General features: G+C 46.8%; 1 protein-coding gene across 6 annotated transcripts; it reads left to right on the forward strand.

The window, feature by feature from the left end:
- Position 1: 1 nt before the first annotated feature.
- Positions 2-18878, forward strand: PPCDC (phosphopantothenoylcysteine decarboxylase). 6 transcript variants are annotated; one of them, XR_014229189.1, is made up of 7 exons: positions 2-308; positions 1987-2153; positions 7674-7769; positions 10152-10280; positions 12345-12513; positions 13883-13960; positions 17417-17505. XR_014229189.1 is itself a non-coding variant. In XM_082321637.1 (6 exons), the coding sequence occupies exons 2-6, from the start codon at positions 2001-2003 to the stop codon at positions 17500-17502; spliced, it is 633 nt and encodes a 210-aa protein (XP_082177763.1). In that variant the 5' UTR covers positions 2-117; positions 1987-2000; the 3' UTR covers positions 17503-18878. The 6 variants fall into 6 exon arrangements, 2 of the variants coding, with proteins under 2 accessions (XP_082177763.1, XP_082177762.1); XR_014229190.1 differs by having other exon boundaries at positions 13883-14257; positions 17417-17498; XR_014229191.1 differs by having other exon boundaries at positions 13883-14000; positions 17417-17480.
- The last annotated feature ends 1916 nt before the right edge of the window (positions 18879-20794 follow it).

Genomic DNA, 20794 nt, shown 5'->3' on the forward strand with positions numbered 1-20794 from the left:
GCGGGTCGGGTCGAGGCCTCCGCGGGAGCAGGCCGCGGCCCGGGCCCTGCGGTCGCCGAGGCTTGGGCTCGGGGGCGGTTATCGCCCTCCTGGCCGGGCTCCGTCGTGCCTCTACCGGTATATTAGCGTCGCTTGTTTACTTTTTGGAAATCTCCGGGGTTTCTCGGTTCTGTTCTCTGCCTCAGCGGCCTTTTGAAGCTGTTTTCAGCGTAACCGTGGAGTTAAAAAGCTAATGAAATAACTGAGCGGGCCTGTAAGCTGCTCGCTTTCTAATGGCTGCTTAGCTGATTCCCCAGAGCTGCGTTTGGGTAAGAGGAAAGCACGGCCCGGAACATAGCGCTTTTGTTTTATCACTAATAGCCCTTTTTGAAAGCTGCCTATTAAAAAATTATGTCTTATTCCCCAGGCTTTAAGATGTGGATGCTTCGGTGAATTAATTGTCATTTAGTAATCATAGGGGAAGTGGGTGTTTTCCTTGCTGTGATGGCATTAACTTAATTAAATATAGATAAACATGTAAAGTGTTGCAGTAGTGTTGAAATCGCCTAGCCAATGTGCATGCTGGATTTCCTTGTGTCTAATTACCCTTGCTAATCAGTGCATAGAAGCTCGAGCTCATAACGGGCTCCTATCCTAGCAATTTTTTATAGACACACTGAGAAACCTCACAGGCCAAGTTAAAGATATTAATTCCAAGCAGAGCGTGGAAAAAGATGTTATTGCCGTTGTGTTGGAGCTGGTGGGTGTGAGGAGGGCAGAAGGGGCGCTTGGGCTCACGCGTCTCGGTTCAGAGGGCAGATTGACAGGGAGCTGCCTCACAAGCATCATCTGAATCAGCCCGCGGAGGGTCCTAAATGAAACCCGCTGCTGAATCGTCCCAGCAAGGGACTGAAGGGGTTAATTCCTCTCTCTTGGGCATCCAGCCCCCTCATTCCAACATCTGAGTTGGTACCAAAAATAAGGGCAGCGTAAGCCTCTGTTTCTTCCTTTTCATTCTACCCAAAATGCTTCCAAGTAACTTCCTCCGACTAATACGGATGTCGCTAAAATGGAACAAACTTTACTGAATCCCAGTGTAACATCTTTGCTAGAAACACATTTTTCAGATTTTTCAAGAAGTGGATTTATTCTTTGCTAATTACTCATTAAGCAGAGATGTTGGCACCGATTTTGCGGAGGAGTGCTTTTCCTCACCAGAACGGTCATTTCTGATTTATCGGTATGGCAGCAGCACAGGGAAGCTGGGCGGAGGCAGGAGACCTGAGATAAAGCTGCTGGCTTGGCCTGTCTTTGGAAGCAGATCACTTTGCTCGTTGCTGCTGGGGAAACCAGCAGTTCTGACATCTCTCACATCCCTGAGAAGGTGTTTTCACTCGGTGGCTGTTGTGTTCTGCATCTTATTCACTGTTTTCGGTTTTTCCCCGTCTGCAAGGGAGTAATTTCTAGCGCTGCTGTAAATACGTAGTGATACAATAGGAAGTAAGATGATAATGCTTGCCTTAGGACCCCCAGATTTTTAATCATTAAAATGTCTCCCTGCATTTATTACTCACCAAAGAGCACAAAGGGAGACCGGCTTAGCTGGGGGTTGCATGTCTTCCCAGCAGGCAGCGTGAAAGGTACATTTATTGTAAATTCTGTGTTCAGCGCATGAGAGTGTATGTTTGTTTTGGGAGCTGTGGGCTTATACCAGAACACGTTTGTGGCCTCCCTGTGCAGGTTTTAGCGTTTTGTTTACCAGTGTCCAAGAGAAAATTGTAACTAAACGGGAGAAGTAGGCTACTACTATGCTTAAAGCTCTGCTGATGCTTGAGAGCTTTGTGGATCAGAGTCTGAGTGTTCATCTTCAGACTGAATTACTCTGGGTCCTGCATAGCCCAGGCTTAAATCTGTGCCCTCGGGGATACACTGGCGTTGGAGCCCTGCTGTGCTAGCCTTGGTTGGAGGCACCGTTAGACAAGTGGCTTTGTTTTTCTGTGCTTGTAGAGTTTGATCGGAGCATGGAGCCCTTCTCACTGCCAGAACCAGGGCTTCCTGCAGAAAAGAGCTCATCTGTGCCGCAGAAAAAATCCCACGTCCTGGTGGGTGTGACTGGAAGCGTGGCTGCCCTGAAGCTGCCTCTCCTCATCGCCGAATTGCTGAAAATCCCTGGGGTGAGTAAATCTGCTGGTAGAAGTCTTGTAAAGTTGGTGTTATCCGGTTTCTCATTTCGAGGAGAGATTACATGGCCTCTGTTGAAATGAAAAGTTCTTTCTGGCTTTGAGCCCTTTAGTTTGAAAATTTGTTGGAGGAGGGATCCTTCTGTTTTTAAAAAGTAATTAATACTTTTTCCTATCATTTCATACTTCTTAAGAGTTAGCTTTAAATGAGGTTTTAAGGGCAGTAACTGTTCCTGGATATTTCCATAGGCAGACATTTAGATTCTGGAATATGAAAGTAGCATTGTTCAGTTCCGCTTGCTTCATTCTCTCAAAAATGATTGAATAGGTCCTTGTTTTGGTTTGGGTTTTTTTTTTGGTTTTTTTTGTTTTTTTTTTTTTTTCCCCCTGAAATATGTCCTTGTCAGTCAAATTATCAGATATGGCTACAGACACAGGTGGATGCTTTCTGGAACTTGAAATCTCTAATTAGGACCTTGCAGTTTTCCATAGGTGAGGTCTGGAGTTTGCAAAGATGGACACTACTGTCTGACCAACAAAGCGAAACCAGATCTTGTAAAAACAGAAATAGAAAATACAAGTGGCTGTATATGTCTGTGCATTTTTTTTTTTTTTTTAACTAGAGTTTATTGTCTGGAGTAACAGAGGTGTCCAGCAGAGGCCACTAGTGACTAGAATCAGGGAGGGAAATGTGCTAACTTTGGGTGTAGAATAAAGTTAGAGGAAAACAGAGAAAACGTTTAACTTTTAAGAAATGAAGCAAATGTGTTGGAGCAGTGAAATGAAAGAGTGGCAGGAGCAAGAGGGTGCATGTACGTATCCAGATACATTTGTTAGATTGCTTAACAAATATCCTTTTGGATGGTTTAGGAGGCTTTACCTGTAGATGCATTAACACAGAGTCAGAAGAGGTGCAATCCCTGAGTAACTCTGAAGTCCCTGGTTGCTGTTGATATCCAAGCTGGAAAGGGTACCGAAGATGTGGCGAGCTGTTGGGCACCTGTGCTGCCAGTTGGGCTGGCCTTGTGGGTTGCAAAGAGGGGCCTCAGTTAATTTATTACTTGACCTGAAATGAGTAGTGAGGCCAGAGGTCCTAGCCTGGAGTGAGAGGGCCAAAGACAAATGATGTCAAGGAAGGGGGGTGACAAGACCAGGGCCGGCTCCAGTAGTTGTGTTCTTGTTAGTGAGGGATGCAGGATATGCATCTTCTAATCTTCTGTCTCTCGGGCGGACTTTGCTGTTGACGCTTTTCCTTTGCTCTTGGTGCTTGGCACATCCTTCTCTGCAGATGACAGGAAGAATGCAGATGATCTGCTGTAGGAATCTAGGTCAAACGCGTTCCTTCTCTCTGAGCATTTGATTCATAATTAAAAACTGCGGATGGCTGGACCTGAATTCTCTGTGAAGGCCCGTAGGTTCTGTGTCATCTGTTGCAGGCTTTGCACCCACTGGTTTTGGGCTTTTGTTGCATAAAAAGTGAAAGTGAAGTATCCAGTCCAGGAGCTTCTGGTACTTAATTTGTTAATTAAAATTATTTATTCACTCGTTTCTGATGCGATTTCAAGACCTGATCTAAAGCCTGCTGAGTCAGTGTAACTTTTCTGTTGAGTTTGTTAAGTCCTGAACAAGCCTGTTGCATCAACTTCTTTACTGATGGAACAGAACATTAAAAAGCCATTGGCAGAAGCTGGGCAGGAGCAGAGGAAGGCTTTGATACCAGAGGAGATGTGGTCAGAGGCTCGCAACTGGAGTGGTTAGTTTAAATTGGTGTTTTGGCTAAGATGGTCCTCGGTGAACAATTTGGCAGTGTGATTTTTGCACTCATTAAACTTCAGCATCTCCTTAAGGGTGGTAATGGATGTGACTACATCTTACTGCCTTTTGCTTAACCTCTTTGAAGATCTAGGAAATTTATACAGCATCAGCTTATGCCTTTCAGGTGATTACCCTTGCACCTGGTGTTGTGGGGAGACAGCACATAGTGTCTCGTCAGGACACTGCGGGTAACTCTTTTGGTTGTGCTAGACTCACACACGTTGTCTCAAGCCGATTCCTAGGATGGCCTGGCAGGAATACGATGACAAAAATCACATTGACAGGATATTGGTTAGTCATAAAGAAAGGAAACGGCAAACTTTTCTGTTAGTGAAATGTGTTGCTCTTGAAGGTACAGGATGTCATCTGGACTTCTAGGTTTAAATCACATTGTCCTGTCATTTCATTGCGCTCCTGCCGGGTAGCCTCTACGTCAGCTTGTAGGTGCCATTTAACAGAGGAGCTACTCATTCTCTTCTGCAGCAGCTGTTGCCAAAGCTCGGTCTATCTATCAAAAATTTTGCTGCTAAAACTGAGAAAGTTATGAAAAAAAATCATACACACACCCTTACCCCAAGCAGAAATGGCTGTGACAGGAGAATCATCTAACAGAGACCAACAATATTGCGTGAACACAGGAGAGCAGTTTTGCAGTAAAGTTGATTCTGGAGAATAGGCTTAAGTGGTCCAAGTAAAAGAACTCTAACTAGTCTAAACTGTCTCCAGTAAAGGAGTTTGAGTGTGGCTAGACTGACTTTACTGTTTAAGCAGAGATATAACCGCAGGCAAACAGAGGGTGTGCCAGGTAAATAGAAGGAAAAAACTATGTAGGCTAAAGTGATCTTCAGAACACTGATCTCTTTCCAACATAGCTGGAGGGACTTGAAGGACTTGCTCAGAACAAGGGATCCAGGAGCCCACCCCAGCAGAAAACCTTAATTAGGGAGAATATTTAACTAATAGAGTTCTAACTAATAGAGTTTCTTGGGGGAGTGGTGGAGTTACCACCACTCAGAGTCCTTGAACATATCCCTCTGGTATGCTCTAGCTTGAAGTGGGTTGGATGCAGTACTCGATAGCCAGCTATTCCCTGTTCCTGAGCTTATGCTTTGAAGAAATACGTATTTTTTAAGATTGGAGATGGTTATGAAACGATCTTAAAAAAATGACCAAAAAAAAAAAAAAAGCAGGGTGTCTTTTGGGGATCTTTGTGTATCTTTTGGCCTTAGGTAGGTATTTCTGGTCTAGATTAGAAAATTTTGACTAATGACGCAATTGAAGTAGCAAGCAACAAAATATGTCATCAGGTAGATAGAGCTGGATCACCTAAAAGTCCTTGTATCATTATGGCTAACTGTAAAATAAGAATACCACTAACAAACATTACTGCTGAAAACTTTTCGTGCAGACCTGGCCTCCTGGTACCATTTCAGAGAGCAGACGTGCCCTTTTAAACTGCATGTTGCTGTTTAAAATCGCCAAATAAATAGTATCTTGCAGACTGCAAGGAGGTTAACACCTCCTTGAAGCCCATGGCATAGCAGAGAGCAGCGTTAGCACCTTTGTGGGTGTTGCTGCTTGGCTCCAAACGGCTTCCTGTGAGGTGAGGTTAACATGGAAACAATACGGTTGATGGCTGTGAATATGATCTTCACACTCAAAAGCACTAGAAGCACAGCTGTGATTCCAAGCTAGGGTCGCTTGAAAAAGAGCAGACATCTAGAAGAGGCAAAGAACCAAACGTATAGTACCAAATACTGGTGTTACGTGCAGCTATATTTTCCCATTACTTTTTCTTCAGGAAATGGGAAAAATTACCAAAGACCATGGTATGCTAAGGCTGGGATTTTCCACTGCTCTGAGCTGTTATTCTAGTCATGTAGTGTGCAGATAATCAACACTGCTCCATTCCCAGTCGAATAGATAGTGTTGGGGAGATAGGTTAACATGTTTTGTCACTTCAACCACTGAGTTGCAGACCGAGTGCTTCATCAGTTTTGTACCTCAGGCCGCAGTTTTCTAGCGGGAAGAGTTGTTGGTGAGGCTGGTTTGTCCCCATCTCTCTGTCGCACTAACAGAACCATGCAGCGGGTTGCACTGTGAACTGCTTGAAGGAGCAGACTGTGGTCGAAAGTGGCCAATAACAAGGAAAAGGGTTCTTTTTCACTGTAATTGGTGGCCTGAGCTGCATCTTCCACAATAACAGTCTTCTCGGAGCACTCCCTCCATGTGTTGGCCCATCTATTGGCTGTTTTTAAGGTACATCCTTGGGAGGAATTGCAGACAGAAATACGGTTGCATGTGCCACACGGGTGGTCAGTGCATGCAGAGCCACTCCAACACCGTCTCTGCGTTGCAGCTGATCCCGGTCGGTGCAGAGCACCTCCGCTTCACTGCATGTGGCAGGCAGCTGTTTGTGACATTTGTCATAGCTACAGCTTTGAGCAGGTCACACGACATGTAGAAACCAGGGGAAAAAAAAACACCTTTTCCACTTGTTAAGATTTCTGCAGGAGGAAACGAAAGGATCTCATGTCATAGGGCGTCTTAGCACCTCATAAGTGTGCATGTCAAATAAACGTCCAAGGGACACGATAGGATTTCCCCAGTATCTACCATATAACTGAAGATTCCACTGGCTTTCAACAGGGCAGGCGGGTTTATCTAAGACTTCAGAGAGAACCTTTGTATACTTTCACCCAATCTCTCTTTCCTTTGTGGAAGCCACTGGTTTACTGTTTTAGCTGCACAGAAAGCCTGTGCTATGAACATACCTACACAGAGGTTTTCCTTTTTCTTGATAGGAAGGATAGCTGGAAGACACAACCCCGACTTGTTTCTGGTATTTTGACCCTTGGTTGGAGCAAGTCTGATGAACACGGTTGTAAAAAGTAGTATCCAGTAGTCTGTAGCTACCTCCTCGCCTTTGTCACCAGGAGATCATCGAGAGAGAGAGGCAGGGGCAGAAAGAGACAGAGAGGTGCACAACATGGTCCATTCAACCAAGAAATCATACTCTGTCTTCCAAAGCCACTCTTTCTTGTGAAGCCTTGTGCAGCAGAGGTGGGCTTGCTTTGCGCTGGTGGTGCTCAGCCCCAGCTAGCCAGCTTGTCCCTCAGCAGGACTTTTGATCACTCAGCACTGTGCTTTCTCTTGGCAGAGAGCTTCCTCTTGGCTCCAAGTGTGGGAAGAGTGATCCTGCAAGTGCTGTGTAGGCATGCCACCCCTCGGCACTCCTCTGTGCTGTGATTAAGGGAATCCACTGAAGCAAGATGCTCTCCTCCTCCTTTTGGCAGGTGTCTTTTCAGATTTGTTGGGCATCTTTCACAGAGCTTTGGTTTGCTGCTTCTTACTGGCTCTTCAAAGTTCTGTGCAGAACTGCATCTCATTCTGACCTGCTCTGTCCCCTCTGCTGTCCCCGCTGTGAACTGGCCATGTGAACATGTTTGGCAGGTGGTGACTAATCACCTGCCCATTTTAGGGCTGCAGTGAAATGAGTCTGGCTCATGGTGAACACCTGCAGTGGCCTTGGTCTTTCAGCTGTGAAGAGGTGCAGTTATGCACATTAGGGAAAAGTCCTCCGAGAATCCACACACCTTTCAAAATCTTAGTCGCTCAAGCCCTCCTCCTCTACCCAGCTTTACAGGATTGTCCTCAAGTCTAACTATTGGTCTGTCTCCGTCTTTCTTTTCTGATTAGCTCGAAGTGAAGGTGGTCACTACTGAGAGAGCAAAGCATTTCTACAGTGTCCAGGAGATTCCTGTCACCCTCTACAGCGATGAAGATGAATGGCAGGTGAGTTGTTCTTCCTTTGGAGACGGCAAGGGCTTCTGCCCTATCCCCACTAGCCACGTGTTTTGTAATTCAAGTGGTTCTGTCATGCACTCGTGCCTTCCAGTTCCAGAAGGCCAGTGGGTCATGCTTCAGAAAAAAAACGGGCTCCCTGGGAGGTTCACTTAGTTGTTCAAGTGCTGAACAGAAAACAGAAGTGTTCCTCTAAGTTTCTTTGCAAGAGACCACATTTAATTATTTTTTAACCCTGGGCCAAGACTCACTTCTTTGTTCTAGTAATGTATGCTTTGGAATATGGCTTTCAAAGAATGTGGTTCCAACCGTGCTGTAAATGAGGAAGAAAAGAAAGGCTGCCCTGACTGTACCAGAGGATTTTGTCCCTCCCTAGCAGACTTGCAGCAGACAACGAGGGTAGAAGTGGTCTCTCACCACCCTGGGCTCAGCCGCTATCCTCAGCTCTGAGAGGGGTATCAGGAAATGTCAAGAAAGCCACCGCAGAGTCGCGGTGAGGGTGTTTGGTGCTTGTCATGAGTCATACTTGTCATGAAGGCAACAGCTTAATTCTCCTTAACGCTACCTATTCTGAATCTACAAACATCGCTGACTTTCACAAAACTACCCGCACTGCTTTAAAAGTCAGCCTGGTGTCTGACTGGGTACTGGTAGGGCCACCCTGGTGTAGCAGTGCAGAGAAAGGCCAGTACCTGGAGATGTCATGCACCAGTGTAATTGGTGACGAATTTAGAGAGGCTCTCCTGGTGGAACTGGTGTTTATCTCAGGTGTCCACATCTGTGCTTGTGCGCATACATAGAAGAGCCATTCCAGTAAGGGACGGCTCAGTTGTCAGGGCTGTGAACATCTCTAGACCCCGTAAAATGTCTTTTTCTCTTGACTACAGTTTTGCTGACATGCTTTGAGAGTCCCCGAGTATAGAGAGGTTCATTGTATAAACATCAACCTTTGTTTTTCTATACATTTTATCTCTACTTTGCGATACCGATCTGAGTACAAGGTGATCTATTCTTTACCAGTACTCTTGCCAATGTGCTCACACGCAAGCGTCGCTTTTATGTGGAGAGAGGCATGCTAATGGAAATGGTCAGGAAGCTTTCTGGCAGGTCTAGGAGCTTGGTGGAGATCTGCTGAGTCCCAGGGTGCTACAGCTCCAGGCAAAGTTATTTATGAGGAACCCTCGGTCGGGTGACAGAAGAGGAGCGGGTCAGGCTTTGAGGTCTGCTGGCACACTGGAAAGCAGGCATGGAGCCCTTATAACTTGCCGTTCTGACAGAAGGGTGGGAAATAAGCCTGCTCAACATCTGTGAGAGATTTTGTTCTGAAAATAAAACTACAATTTTCAGTGCTTCTAGAAAAAAATAGAAGTGAGTGGAGGAGCTGGGAAAGGTGTCAGGAAGCACCAGCTTTCCGGATGCTGTCTTTTTGTTGTGGTTACCAGTGACTCAGAGAAGGAACAGTTTGTGGCCCTGATGCACCTCTTGCTGGCCTGTGGTTGTATGTCCTCTGGGGATTAAGCACCTGATACTGCTTGCTGCTTCTCTTGACACTTTCCCAGTTAACTGCGCTCTTAAGAAAAGACCAGGACTTTCTTGAGCAACTCGGAGCTTTAGTGAAAATAGAAATATTCACTTAAGAGCCAAGAGTGGAGGGAAGTGCCTAGCTGGCTAAACCTTGTCCATCCCAGAAACAGCCAACAGGACTGTTCCATACTGTAGTTACGAGGGTTTACTTTGCTGCTCTGAGTATGTGTAAGGATGTGTGTCCTAATTAAAAAGTGAGTTGTGCTGTTGGGGTTCTATTCCTCATTAAAAGCCAGTTGACAGCTTCACTTTAAAGAAATGTGAGGCTTCTAAATTGCATGGGTTCCTCAGGAAATGTGACCCCTGGTTTGGTCCTGGTTTGGCTTCACTTGGCTGATAGGATGGAGCTCTTTTCCCCGCTCAGATATGCTATGTGTTGAGGGAGCTCTTGTGAACATTTCTGAAGCTGAGGGATGATGTGAATGGGAAGTGGATAGGGAAGGCTCTTTCCTGTGAGTTGAAATCTGTGGCTGTTGGACATGTGAACTGTTGTCTTTGTGGGGAAAGGATACCCGTTTGTAGAGCACCAAGCAGATACGTGCCATCTGTTAAATGTGCTTCCTAAACGTAGCTGTAACACTGCCTTCGCTGGAGGAGGAGGGAAGTCAGAAACATGAACGCTGTGGCTGCAGTCCCTGATTCCCCATGCTGTCAGATCTTGCTTGATGTGAGAGTAATTCTTTTCCCTTAAGTTTACGTGGTGGTTACTAATGTGGGATTGATAAAGTGCCTGTTGTGCGCAGCATTCATTGTGAGGGTTCGGTAATCTGCATCTTATCTCATCCGCAGCTGTGGAAAGGCCGTTCAGACCCAGTCCTGCACATCGAGCTCAGACGGTGGGCTGACCTCATGTTGGTGGCACCTCTTGATGCAAACACGCTGGCAAAGCTTGCGAATGGCATCTGTGACAACCTGCTGGTGAGTAACCGGAGCTCTGCCTGAGAGTTCTCTCACCTCCCAGCATTAAACTGTCTGACCTTTCTTTTATGGACGCTCTTGTGCTTCTACAGCATCGAGAACAGTGAGATTTGCATGTTCTGCTCCCACTTCGTACGCTTGTCTCTCTCTTCCTCCAGTATGGTTCCCCTATTCCTTCTCAAACAGTTGTTCTTTCCTTCCCTGACCTACATCCCTTTCCACTCCTTGGCTCTGTCAGTCTCTCCTGTTAATTCCCAGTCCCTGCTTTGTGCCTTTCCTGCTTTTTCTGATGGGCGGTATTTCTCTCTTTCTACCTCCACCCCCTCTCTGTCATGCATGTACACACACACGTGTGCGCATACACACTTGCACTCACTTTTGAGTTCCTCTCTGCATTTTTTAGATGCAATCTGGAAAGACACCTGTGAGATCAGATAAAATTGTTTACTTCCTGCTACCTCACCTCCTCCCTCACCTAACTGCATAGCACAGAAATTCAGACATGCTCACACTTACTTACCTTCCACTTTCAGCTACAGGGTTTTTTTCTTGTTCAGGCTTGTTTTTCTGGTATTAAAAGTGCTCTGGCTCAAAGGCTGATCAGAAAAGTGTATTAAAAGAGAGTGTGCTTCTCTGTTGGGTGGTGGGGACCTTCAGCGGGGCTGAATGATTTGTGTCCAGGCATTAGGTCTTCGTTAGAAGAAGTCCTAAGCATTAACCACCCAAAAGATCTGCCAGGAAGCCACAGATCCGCATATGTTGCTGTGGTGCATCACCCTTCAGTAATGCAAGGAGGCTAGAACTAGGAACGGAGGGCAGCGCATCGCCTCTGGCCGGGGAGCCCTGCATGACCAACTTAGTTGTTCAGGCAAGAGGGAGTGCATATAAATGAACAAAGTACACCCAGAGCAACAGCTCTTATTTGTATGAGCAGATCACTGGAGATCTGAGAGAAGCCAGAAAGAGCTGTGGGAGGGACAAGCAATGTCTTGTCCTTCTGGGTCCTCTTGGTACTGTAGGTGTGATGGTGGTAGCAGAGGGAAGAGCGCAGGAAGGATGTTAGGGATGCATGGCTTCACAAACTCCTGCCAGTCTTTTTGGAGAGCCTTGTTGGAGGTAAGAGGTAGCTCCAGCAAATGAAAGCAAGTGCTGGAGGTGCTGGTTGGCAAGTTAGAACAGATTCTAGCAGACTTTCCTGTGCTGGGAAGGGTTCAAATCACAGGGTATAAAAAAGGATGGGTATGGTTCTCGTCAGTACTCTGCAATCTGAGCAGAGACCCTGCACCAGGGATGGTTGCTGCCTGGGAAGCTCCCTTCGCATGATTTAAATGCTGCTAGGCCTAGGGAAACTGATGGACTTTGCATTAAGAGCAATCAGCATTTACCTTTTTAAGGAGATGAGGTGATATTGGGTTATCTGGAAGTTCTGTATTACCGAAGAGTCAGATTTGATTCCTTGTAGCATACAGGAGCTGCTAGATGGTTTGTAATCTGCCAGCATCTTCTGCGATAGCCCAGATGTGCTCGCATTATCCTCTGTTTGTATCTTGGAAGCAGCAGTGCTTCCCTTGTGAGGAGTTACGGATCCAGTTGGCATATCGTTTAAAGATTCACTTGCCAACTTTTTGTGTTTAGCTCTACAGCTGGCTTATCTGAAGTGTTGCCTGGGGATTTCTTTATAGCTGATATGATCTGTGGCCACCCCTCAGCTTCCCTCGGTCTCCCACATGGGCTGGCAGTCCGCACGCGTCGTGTTCCAGCTTGGTTTGCTCCAGCGATTGGGCTGCTTGCTTGGCCCCGAGCCGGAGTAGGATGGGATCTATCCTCTTTGTAGCCTCCCTCATCTCTCTTGCATGTCAGAGATGAGCTTTGCTGGAATGTAATACAAATTAGTAGCAGCCCTGTGGATCTGCCTGTGGGTTAGTCCAGCTGTGCTGACAGATTGAGGCTTGTGGTCCTCTAATGACACCCAGGCTGGGAAAGCGCTTCTGTGCAGCAAAGTGATGAGAAGGAAGGAGGAAAGACAACCCATCTCAGAGCTGAACCTCTTGGCTTCTCTTGCAGACTTGTGTCATCCGTGCTTGGGATCTGAGCAAACCTCTGCTCTTCTGCCCAGCTATGAACACGGCCATGTGGGAGCATCCCATCACAGCTCAGCAGGTGGAGCAGCTGAAAGGCTTTGGCTACACAGAGATCCCCTGTGTGGTGAAGAAACTAGTGTGTGGAGATGAAGGTCAGTCCTTTTGCATGTCTTCTGACTGGTTTCCTGCAGGAGTGCTGCTCTTACCGTGAAGGGATGTGCATTCTTTTGCCGTGTGGCCTTCAAGATGTTGGACTGTGGGGAGCAGGTGCTCACTGCCAGGGTTTATACAAACAAACTGAGGCTTTGCCCTCTGCTAGCTGATACCTATTATTCTTGTTCATTAATTTTTAAGTAGTCTTAAGAGACCATCCAAGCCAGGCTTTCAAATGAGCCGTTAGATAGGCCTGATATTTAACAGAAATACTCATTCAAGAAGAGAGTAGATCAAAGAGAAGGAAGGCTTTGCGGTGAGCGTTATCAGCCTGGGATTTGGGTGTCCTGACCTTACCCTCTACTGTGACTGTGGGCTGTTTTCATCATGCCTCAGTTCCTCATCTCTAACATAGGGATAATATCTTATCCCTGAGAGCAGACAGAGAGAATAAGCGCTTTGCAGACATGGCTGAGGGTGTAGCTGGACGTGCATTTAACATTTGTTGTTGTTTGTTGCCTGGGTTACTTTTCAGCTTCCCAATTGAGTTTTGATTTGGGGTTTTGACATCAGACTTATTTGTGAAGTGAAAGAGGGGGGTAGGGAAAGTTGTCATGCTCAGTTTCAAAAGACTTAACTTGCAGTGCTAAGAAATACTACTAAAATGGTCTCGATTTGTATTTTAGGAGCTGCTTTAAATGGAGGTATTTTGACTTTTGGGAGGTTTTGAGAAGGGTGTTTGTACAAACAATTTGGATGAATGGATTTGCTTTTTATCAAAATTTCTTGGACAAATTGTCTGTAAAATGTCACCCAGTTCTAGCCATAACAGCAAATGTGCTATGACCTGCACAGCAGTATACTCATATTTTGTTTAACAACCCCAAGTCTAGCAGGATTTTAACTGCTCTGTCAGATAGTTGAATAAACAGCCTGTAGCGAAGACAGGATGTTAAAATGTTCTTCATGGTTACAGTCTAGGGCTGGCTTAGTTTCTGAATTCTTAGGTAGGTGCAGTGCTTCTAGAGAATGTTTTTTTGGAGCTGAAGACTAAGAAATATTTACAGTTAGGTAAGTGTAGTCAAGTAACTTAGGCATCAGTTGAAATATCCTGGACAATTATGCTTCCGCTGGGATTTTAGACCTGATTACATGAAATTTCTTACGTACTTGTAATAATGTTAAGGGAAAACGCCCGAAAGAGGTCATTCTGTGCAGACATTTTGGCAGAAGTGGAAAGGCCATCTGGCATAGCTTTTTTTGTCCTTTATTTTTTGCCCTTAATCTTTTTTAGTACATATATAGGATCTCTGTTCCTGTAGTAAGCAGCTGAGTGCCTCCTAATGGGTAATGTGCTTATTCTTGCAGGTTCTTGCACCTGAGGCAGAGCTGTGTTGTTGTCATCCCTGTTTCACAGATGGGGATCTGAGATGCAAAAAGGGCCACGTGAGTTGACTCACCAGCACAAACGGATTAGAGCTGGATGGTGAACACGGTTTCCACCTTCTGCTGCTCTGCCCTGCCCCTTTCCTGGGGGTTGCCGCCCTTGTGACAGGGATGCGTGAGCCAGATGAGAAGCAGCATGTGAATTGCTGTGGTCTGTAGCTCAGGATGGCAAAGTAAACCAGCGTTGATCAGGAGTTGCCTCATTACACCAGCAGTCGTTTGGGAGCTGCTTCATATTCAGTTCAGCTGTCTCAACTGTGAGAACAAACTCCTGAAGGAGCTTGTAGGAGAGGGATGGTACGGACAGCTGGGGCAGTAGTAGCCACATCTGACTCGACTCTGCTTGTGTTTGTGAGTCAATTCACAACATGATTTTCCTGTTGGCAAATGCCAGGATTTTCCTGGCAGTATGTAGGAAAATTATGGCAAAGCAGTTGTCATGGTTTAACCCCAGCCAGCAACTAAGCACCACACAGCCACTCGCTCGCTCCCCCCCAGAGGGATGAGGGGAGAGAAGCAGAAGGGTAAAAGTGAGAAAACTCATAAGTTGAGATAAAGACAGTTTAATAATTAAAATAATAATAATAAATGGTAATGATAAGGAAAATAACTAAGAGACAGAAATAAAACCCAAGAAAGACAAGCAATGCAAATTAAAAAAATTGCTCACCACCAACTGACCGATGCCCAGCCAGTCCCTGAGCAGCGGCCCTCCCCACCAACCTCTCTTTCTAGTTTTATTGCTGAGCATGATGTCATATGGTGTGGGATATCCCTTTGGTCAGTTGGGGTCAGCTGTCCCAGCCGTGTCCCCTCCCAACTTCTTGTGCACCCCTGGCCTACTCGCTGGTGGGGTGGGGTGAGAAGCAGAAAAGGCCTTGACTCTGTGTAAGCACTACTCAGCAGTAACGAAAACATCCCTGTATTATCAACACTGTTTTCAGCACAAATCCAAAACATAGCCCCATATGAGCTACTGTGAAAAAAAATTAACTCTATCCCAGCCAAAACCAGCACAGCAGTAACAGACTCCAGGTCTTCGAAGACCCAAGACAGTCTCCACCACTGACTTTTTCCTCTCTTCCCCTCTTTTTTTCAGGCCTTTCCCCCCAACGCCTCTTCTTCCACACTCATTTTGGTTTTGTGGGTTTCATCCACAAAGGTGGTTTGCCCAGCTTCCACCCAAGCAGCAGGTAGCAAAGCTCACATCTGGTGCAGAAGAAAAGAGATTCGGTTTGCACCAGTTTGTCTGTTGACATTGTGGTTTGTCTTGCTGCAAAAGAGGTTTATCTTCCTCAACTCATGTGGCTGGTCTCACCTGAAATGGGCCAGATTCTGACTGCCACCGGGTTTCTGCATTACGAGCTTTACCTGATGAATTTTTCTTCCTTAGTAAATGGGTGTTTTTAGACATAGGGTCCAGCTAAAAGAGAGTTAAAATAACAAATTGAATTGAGTTGAAAATTAAAATGTTTCCTTGATTGGATAGTTACATGTAAGCTACCGGCTGATGGCCTTGATATATCATAGCACATGCATATCAAAGAGAGCTTTGAGAGGTGCTGTACCACACATGGGCCTGCAGCAATTTGCCTTTGCAATAAACGTTTCCAAACTGCTAGTATCTTCATCATCCTTGGCTGGGTTTCTAGAGCCTGGCACACTGGAAGTTTTCTACCCATAGGCATGAGCTGTGCTGTAAGACAGGCTGCTTAGCAAGATTTTGCTCTGCTAAACCTAAAAATCCAGCTGTGAATTGCCAAAGATGTTGAGGAAGTGGGTGGTAGAGGACAAAGGCAGGCCTTGGAAATTTTCTTGAAGGGTGTAGCTCTGCCAAACTGTGCAGAGGCAGCCAGGGAATTTCTCTTGTTTAGCAGGACCTCTCAGCTGTAACTTCTCTCGTTGAGGTTAGGAGATCAGAAGGGCCCAAATCTGCCTGCAGCTTGTCCATGGGATGCTTCAGACCTCCTGGGATTTACAGGTCTGAAAGAGGCATAGTGGAGAACGCGTCTCACTTTGCAGGGAAACCCAATTTTCTTGACCTTCCAAAAGTATCATTCTTCATCGCAAATCCTCAGTTATATCCAATTACACCTTCTGTCCCAGACAGGGCTGGAGTGGCTCATCTGTACTGAAAAACTGAGGGTCCAGGCAGATTCGGGGCTGTGATCTGCCCACAAAAGAGCACCTCTCCCTGCTGGTCAGGACAGCCGTTCCCCTACCCCTCTGTCTCTTGCCTGTCCTCAAGTTGTTACCGTCCTTTGGAAGCTGCTGGTTTCCCTGTTCATCTGTGCGCTGGCTAACCCAGCTGTGGAAGCAGACCAGAAAAAAAGAGGAAAACAAAACCTCCCAGAACTAATTTCTGATGACCAATAAGGCACGTATTTTAAATTAGTAGAGCAATTAGCCATCAGGACAAAAGGTCAATAGAGACTCCATCTTTTCAATCTTCCGATGGAGACAAATGCTGGTGGGAGAAGTATCTTTCTTCAGCCCCAAGCAAATTACAGGAGTGAATGGACTGAGTTCTGAGTGCCGAGTTCAGTACATGAGGTTGGACAAGATGGTTTAATGATCTCTGGCCTTAAGATTCTGACCTGAGTTTAAAAAGTATTTCAGAGGGAAGCAACAGCACAGAGTAGATTAGATGTTCATCTGGCAACTAACCAGTCCAGAAGGAAAAGCTTTTACATTTTGTTCTGTCCAGCACTCGGTCTTCTCCAAGAATTACTCCCAAGATTCAAGCTGGTGCGAATCCAGGACAGCTTTCTCTAATGTGGGTCTAACTGCAGAGTCATGGGAATGGTATGAATTTGGCAAGTCTTTTTTACAGGCAAAGACCATTTCAAAAAGATACTGAATGCATACAATATTTACACTGAAGAAAGGAGGTTAAATAGGGTATTTTGCTACCTACGCACTTTTTTGGGGCACGTTTGCACACTTGCCCCCAGGGCACTGTGAGCTAAGATAGTAGGTCCCTGTGAGGTCAAGGATTAGATGCAGACACCTCTGTAGATGATTCAGAACATGAGGTACTTATTAAGGTCATATGAGTTGCCTTTTGAGGTTTCCCGCCTCTCTCCATTCACTGTCCGAGGAGCTTGTTCTCCTGCTTAGACTTCTGAGTTCCAAGACCAACTAAGTTAGCACGAATACTCTTCTCGCTCTCCTCCCCTGATGGCATTCAAGCAGGCCACAAAACCCCTGCCGAGCCAGGTGGACTGAGCAGATCCTCTGGCCTCCACAGTTGCTTTCTGTTGGGCAAGTCGTGAGGAAACACGTGGGGATATTTGGTGAACTTTGCTGTGCTGTGCCGTGCCACCGTTGTGCGTCTAATTTTCCACAGCAGTGTGGCACGTGGAGAAAAGAGGTGGTGGGACAGGGGAAGCACGTGCCTCATGCTCTCTCTGTGGGACCTGGATTTCACCGCGTGGTTTTGCTCTTACCCTGCAGGTCGAGGTGCCATGGCAGAAGTGTGGACCATTGTGGAGAGCGTGAAAAAGATCCTTGAAGAACGGGACTTGCCAACGCAGAGCTGATGGTTTGGCGCGTAAATTGTATTTGTGTGCCTCCCTGATGACTGGAAGATAAAACCAACAGGAAGCTGAGTTGAGATGGCATGCATACCTATAGCGTGCCCTTCAACCGAAGGAGTGAAACAGTTGTCTTCCAGCTGCTGCTAAACTGAAATGTGGTACATCACTGCAGACTTTCAGAAACCAAAGCCAAGAACGTGCTTCTTTAGTGTGGGAAAACTCTGTCGTATCTCGCAGAGAGGGAGTAACGTTCCACTAGGTCACTCGGCCCCCGGTATTTCGCATGCGCTCCTTTCTGAGGAGTCTGCAGAAGGAATTTCCAATGTGTTTCAGGTCCAGTGGTTCCCCCAAGAGCTGCTAGAGGAGAGTGCTGTGCAAGTCCTGGTGATGGGGATAATGCCAGCCCCTACTCTCCAAAGCCTGGTCCGTAGCTGTGCTGGCTTCACCTTTCCAGCAGGAGTCACTGTCCAAAAAGCATTTCCCCTCCGGGAACTTAAAAGAGAGCTTTTCATTCTGCCCCTGAATAATTGCCTCTTGTAGCTGCCCTGGGAGGTGTTTGCACCTAACATCATTGCTAAATCGTTGCATCTGCATGCGGTTTTTATCAGAGATGGGAAAAAAATTGACTGAAAGCGCTCTTGTCCCCCAATTAGCCTTTGCCCTTTTGTATCTGTTGACTGGATAGGGGTGCAGACGTCAGCTGTGAACCAAAATGACACCTGCCCATCTGGGTGTTCCAGTCAGGAAATGAACAGGCTGGGCCCTTGTGGAAAGCCAGGCTGGGTGTTTCCCAAGGGAGTGAAGTCAAACTTCGCCTATGACGATCCTTTTCAGCTTGAAAATTAACAGACTGGCATGAAAAAATTGGGAAATCCTGTGACCCCAGTGGGTCAGACCAGCCAGGGCTCCCCCAGTCCATACTTTCCTTGGAAACATGATCTCGCTTCTGAGGGGAATGGGAGCAAACTGGGGCTGTCGAACATGTCACTGTAGCAGAGCACTGCTGACCCAGAGAGTTTATTTTTAACTAGACCCAGTCAAATTTAAGGTCTTTGGTACAGAATGTGCATCGTGCCTATGGGGGCAACCTTCAGACCGCTGCGCACGAGGGAAGAGGTTATCGGGGTATGTTTGCTCTCCTTATCTATTCCGCACAAATAAAAACCTCTGAACTTTCCCATTTTCGGCTCTTCCACTGACAGAAATACAGGGATTCAGAGCTTCTGGGGATCAAGTCAGAAGGATTCTTGTGTGAGCAGAGCTTGTGGCTCACGTGAAGGGTCATAGTGGTACCGTGGTCAGGAACTTTGCATTTTGCCATTGAAGTCTTTGTGGTGTGACCTGCGTCGCTTGCTCACGTTCTTAGCATGGTAAAAGCTATCCACCTATCAGAGGATCTTACTTTAAGCTTATTGAAGGCAGTAGAAGAGATGCTTCTTGGTTTCCATGAGTTTTGTAGTGAGTGTTGTTTCTCCTACTTACAGAGAAATATGTGTTCTGGCAGTTGCAACTGTAACTCAGCCTTGGGGCTCTGCTCTGGCTCTGCCATGGATATCTTGTGTGGTTGGAGTTGCTTATCCTTCCTCCTAGCCCGTGACTTGGCAATGCAGAAAATCTGACAGTAAGGTTCCTCATACCAGGCCAAAACACCATGTCCTTGATAAGAGTTGTACATCTGTTACGAGTCTGGATTGCTGGCTTAAGCTGCTCCAGAAACATTGGCAGGTATCGTCTGGCTTCTCCTGGCACTGGAGAGCGGGCAAGAAGGTGTACGGCGTGTGCTGCAGAGCGCAAGTGCTGGTAATTCAGCAGAATTCAGGTAATTCTGGTAACGTGGCATTTTTAGATCCAGAACTTATACCGGGTTGCCTGACAGCACACGGAGCTGACACCAGTCTTGCTGGGCTGATCTGTAAGGCAGAAAGAAATGGCTAAGACTACGAAGTTGCCTTTCGGGCTTGTTGAGAGGCTTAAATTAAGGCTTGCGAAGAACTTACAGATCCCGGAATAAAGGGAGCTAATTCTTTGTCCTGCAAATATATAGGGCAGCAATAGAAATGTATAGCTGAGCAGAGCCTGAGGGAATGAGGGGAGCATTTCACAGCCGCGGAAAATCCTACAAAGAAAACTCCTCTGTAGAGGACACCGCTCCCAGTCTGTCTCATCTCTGCTGCAGACACAGATAATAATTGTGCCGCTAAACGATCCTCTGCATAATTGCTGTGATTTCTAATTGGAGGCAGGTCATGATAGCGTTACAGGTTGGGATAAACCTGTGCCCAAACCACCTTTCCTTCAGGGCAAATAGAAGAAACAGTTAAGTTTCTTTTCGGAGGCAGAGGGCTGAAGCAAGAGCAGCTTCCAGCTTCCACCACGAGCGCAGGCACGCGTCCCCACCCACAGCGAGGTAGGTGCAGGCAGCCTGCGGGCAGGAGCGCTCCGCTGGCTGCGTGCTGTGGAAAAGCGGCAGAAAGAGAAGCCGTGGCAAGCCCTGCCCGCCGTCGCACGAGTCGTTTGACGTTAGGAGGGGCCTGTGGGGCAAGGCCTTTCTGGGATGAGGCTTGGGGCAGTGAGCGAAGGACCTGATTCAAAACCAGGGCTTTCTGCAGGCTCGGTAAATAGGCTCTGCCAGCCTCGCCGCCGCTGAACGGGGACGGCCAGGCTCCACTTAGCCACCGAGGTCGCCAAGAGGTGTCGAGTGATGAATTCTTTGACACAGGCAGACTGACATCTCCATCCTTTGCAGTTTTGTGTGTGTTTCAGGTTCACAGGGGAGGTCCGAGATGCTGCCTGCGTGCTTTTCCTTCGGCTCTTCTTTTTAAGCCGCACACTGATTTTTTGTTTCGCTTTCCCATGATACCCTCTGATGACCGAGGCAGCATCCCCATGAAACCCGCTGCATTGCAATTTCATTCATGCTGCTTAAAACTGTTTCTCTCAGCACTGACTCGGGAGCGATGAACAGCTGGGACAAAAGCTCAGCTAAGGCAGCCGCCCTCCTCCTTTCCTGCGCTTAGACCCGGCCTCGCCTGGGCTCGGACGTGACTCTGAGCATCCGTTTCTCCGTCTGCTTCTCCCCCATCCCAAATTCCATGTGATCCCTTTGCTGCTTGGCTTCATGGGGCACTGGCTCCACTGTCACTTGGGATGGGAGGTGCGGCATCCCATGTGCCTGTCCCATCCCATGCCTTTGTCCTGGGAGCCTGCAGCAAGAGGAAAGGCACGTGAACAGACTGCAGAAAAAAATCAAATAAAAAAAAAAAAAAGTGACAAAACCTCCCTGCTTTTAGACTTC

The sequence above is a fragment of the Platalea leucorodia genome, assembly GCF_965183815.1.
Source record: "Platalea leucorodia genome assembly, chromosome: 9".
Lineage (NCBI taxonomy): Eukaryota > Metazoa > Chordata > Aves > Pelecaniformes > Threskiornithidae > Platalea > Platalea leucorodia.

What these genes read in the sequence shown, in the direction of transcription:
- PPCDC (XM_082321637.1), top strand. Translation starts at nt 2,001, where the DNA reads ATGGAGCCCTTCTCACTGCCAGAACCAGGGCTTCCTGCAGAAAAGAGC. An exon ending in AATTGCTGAAAATCCCTGGG is followed by an intron (nt 2,154 to 7,673) that starts GTGAGTAAATCT and finishes TTTTCTGATTAG; the next exon opens with CTCGAAGTGAAGGTGGTCAC. An exon ending in GCATCTGTGACAACCTGCTG is followed by an intron (nt 10,281 to 12,344) that starts GTGAGTAACCGG and finishes CTTCTCTTGCAG; the next exon opens with ACTTGTGTCATCCGTGCTTG.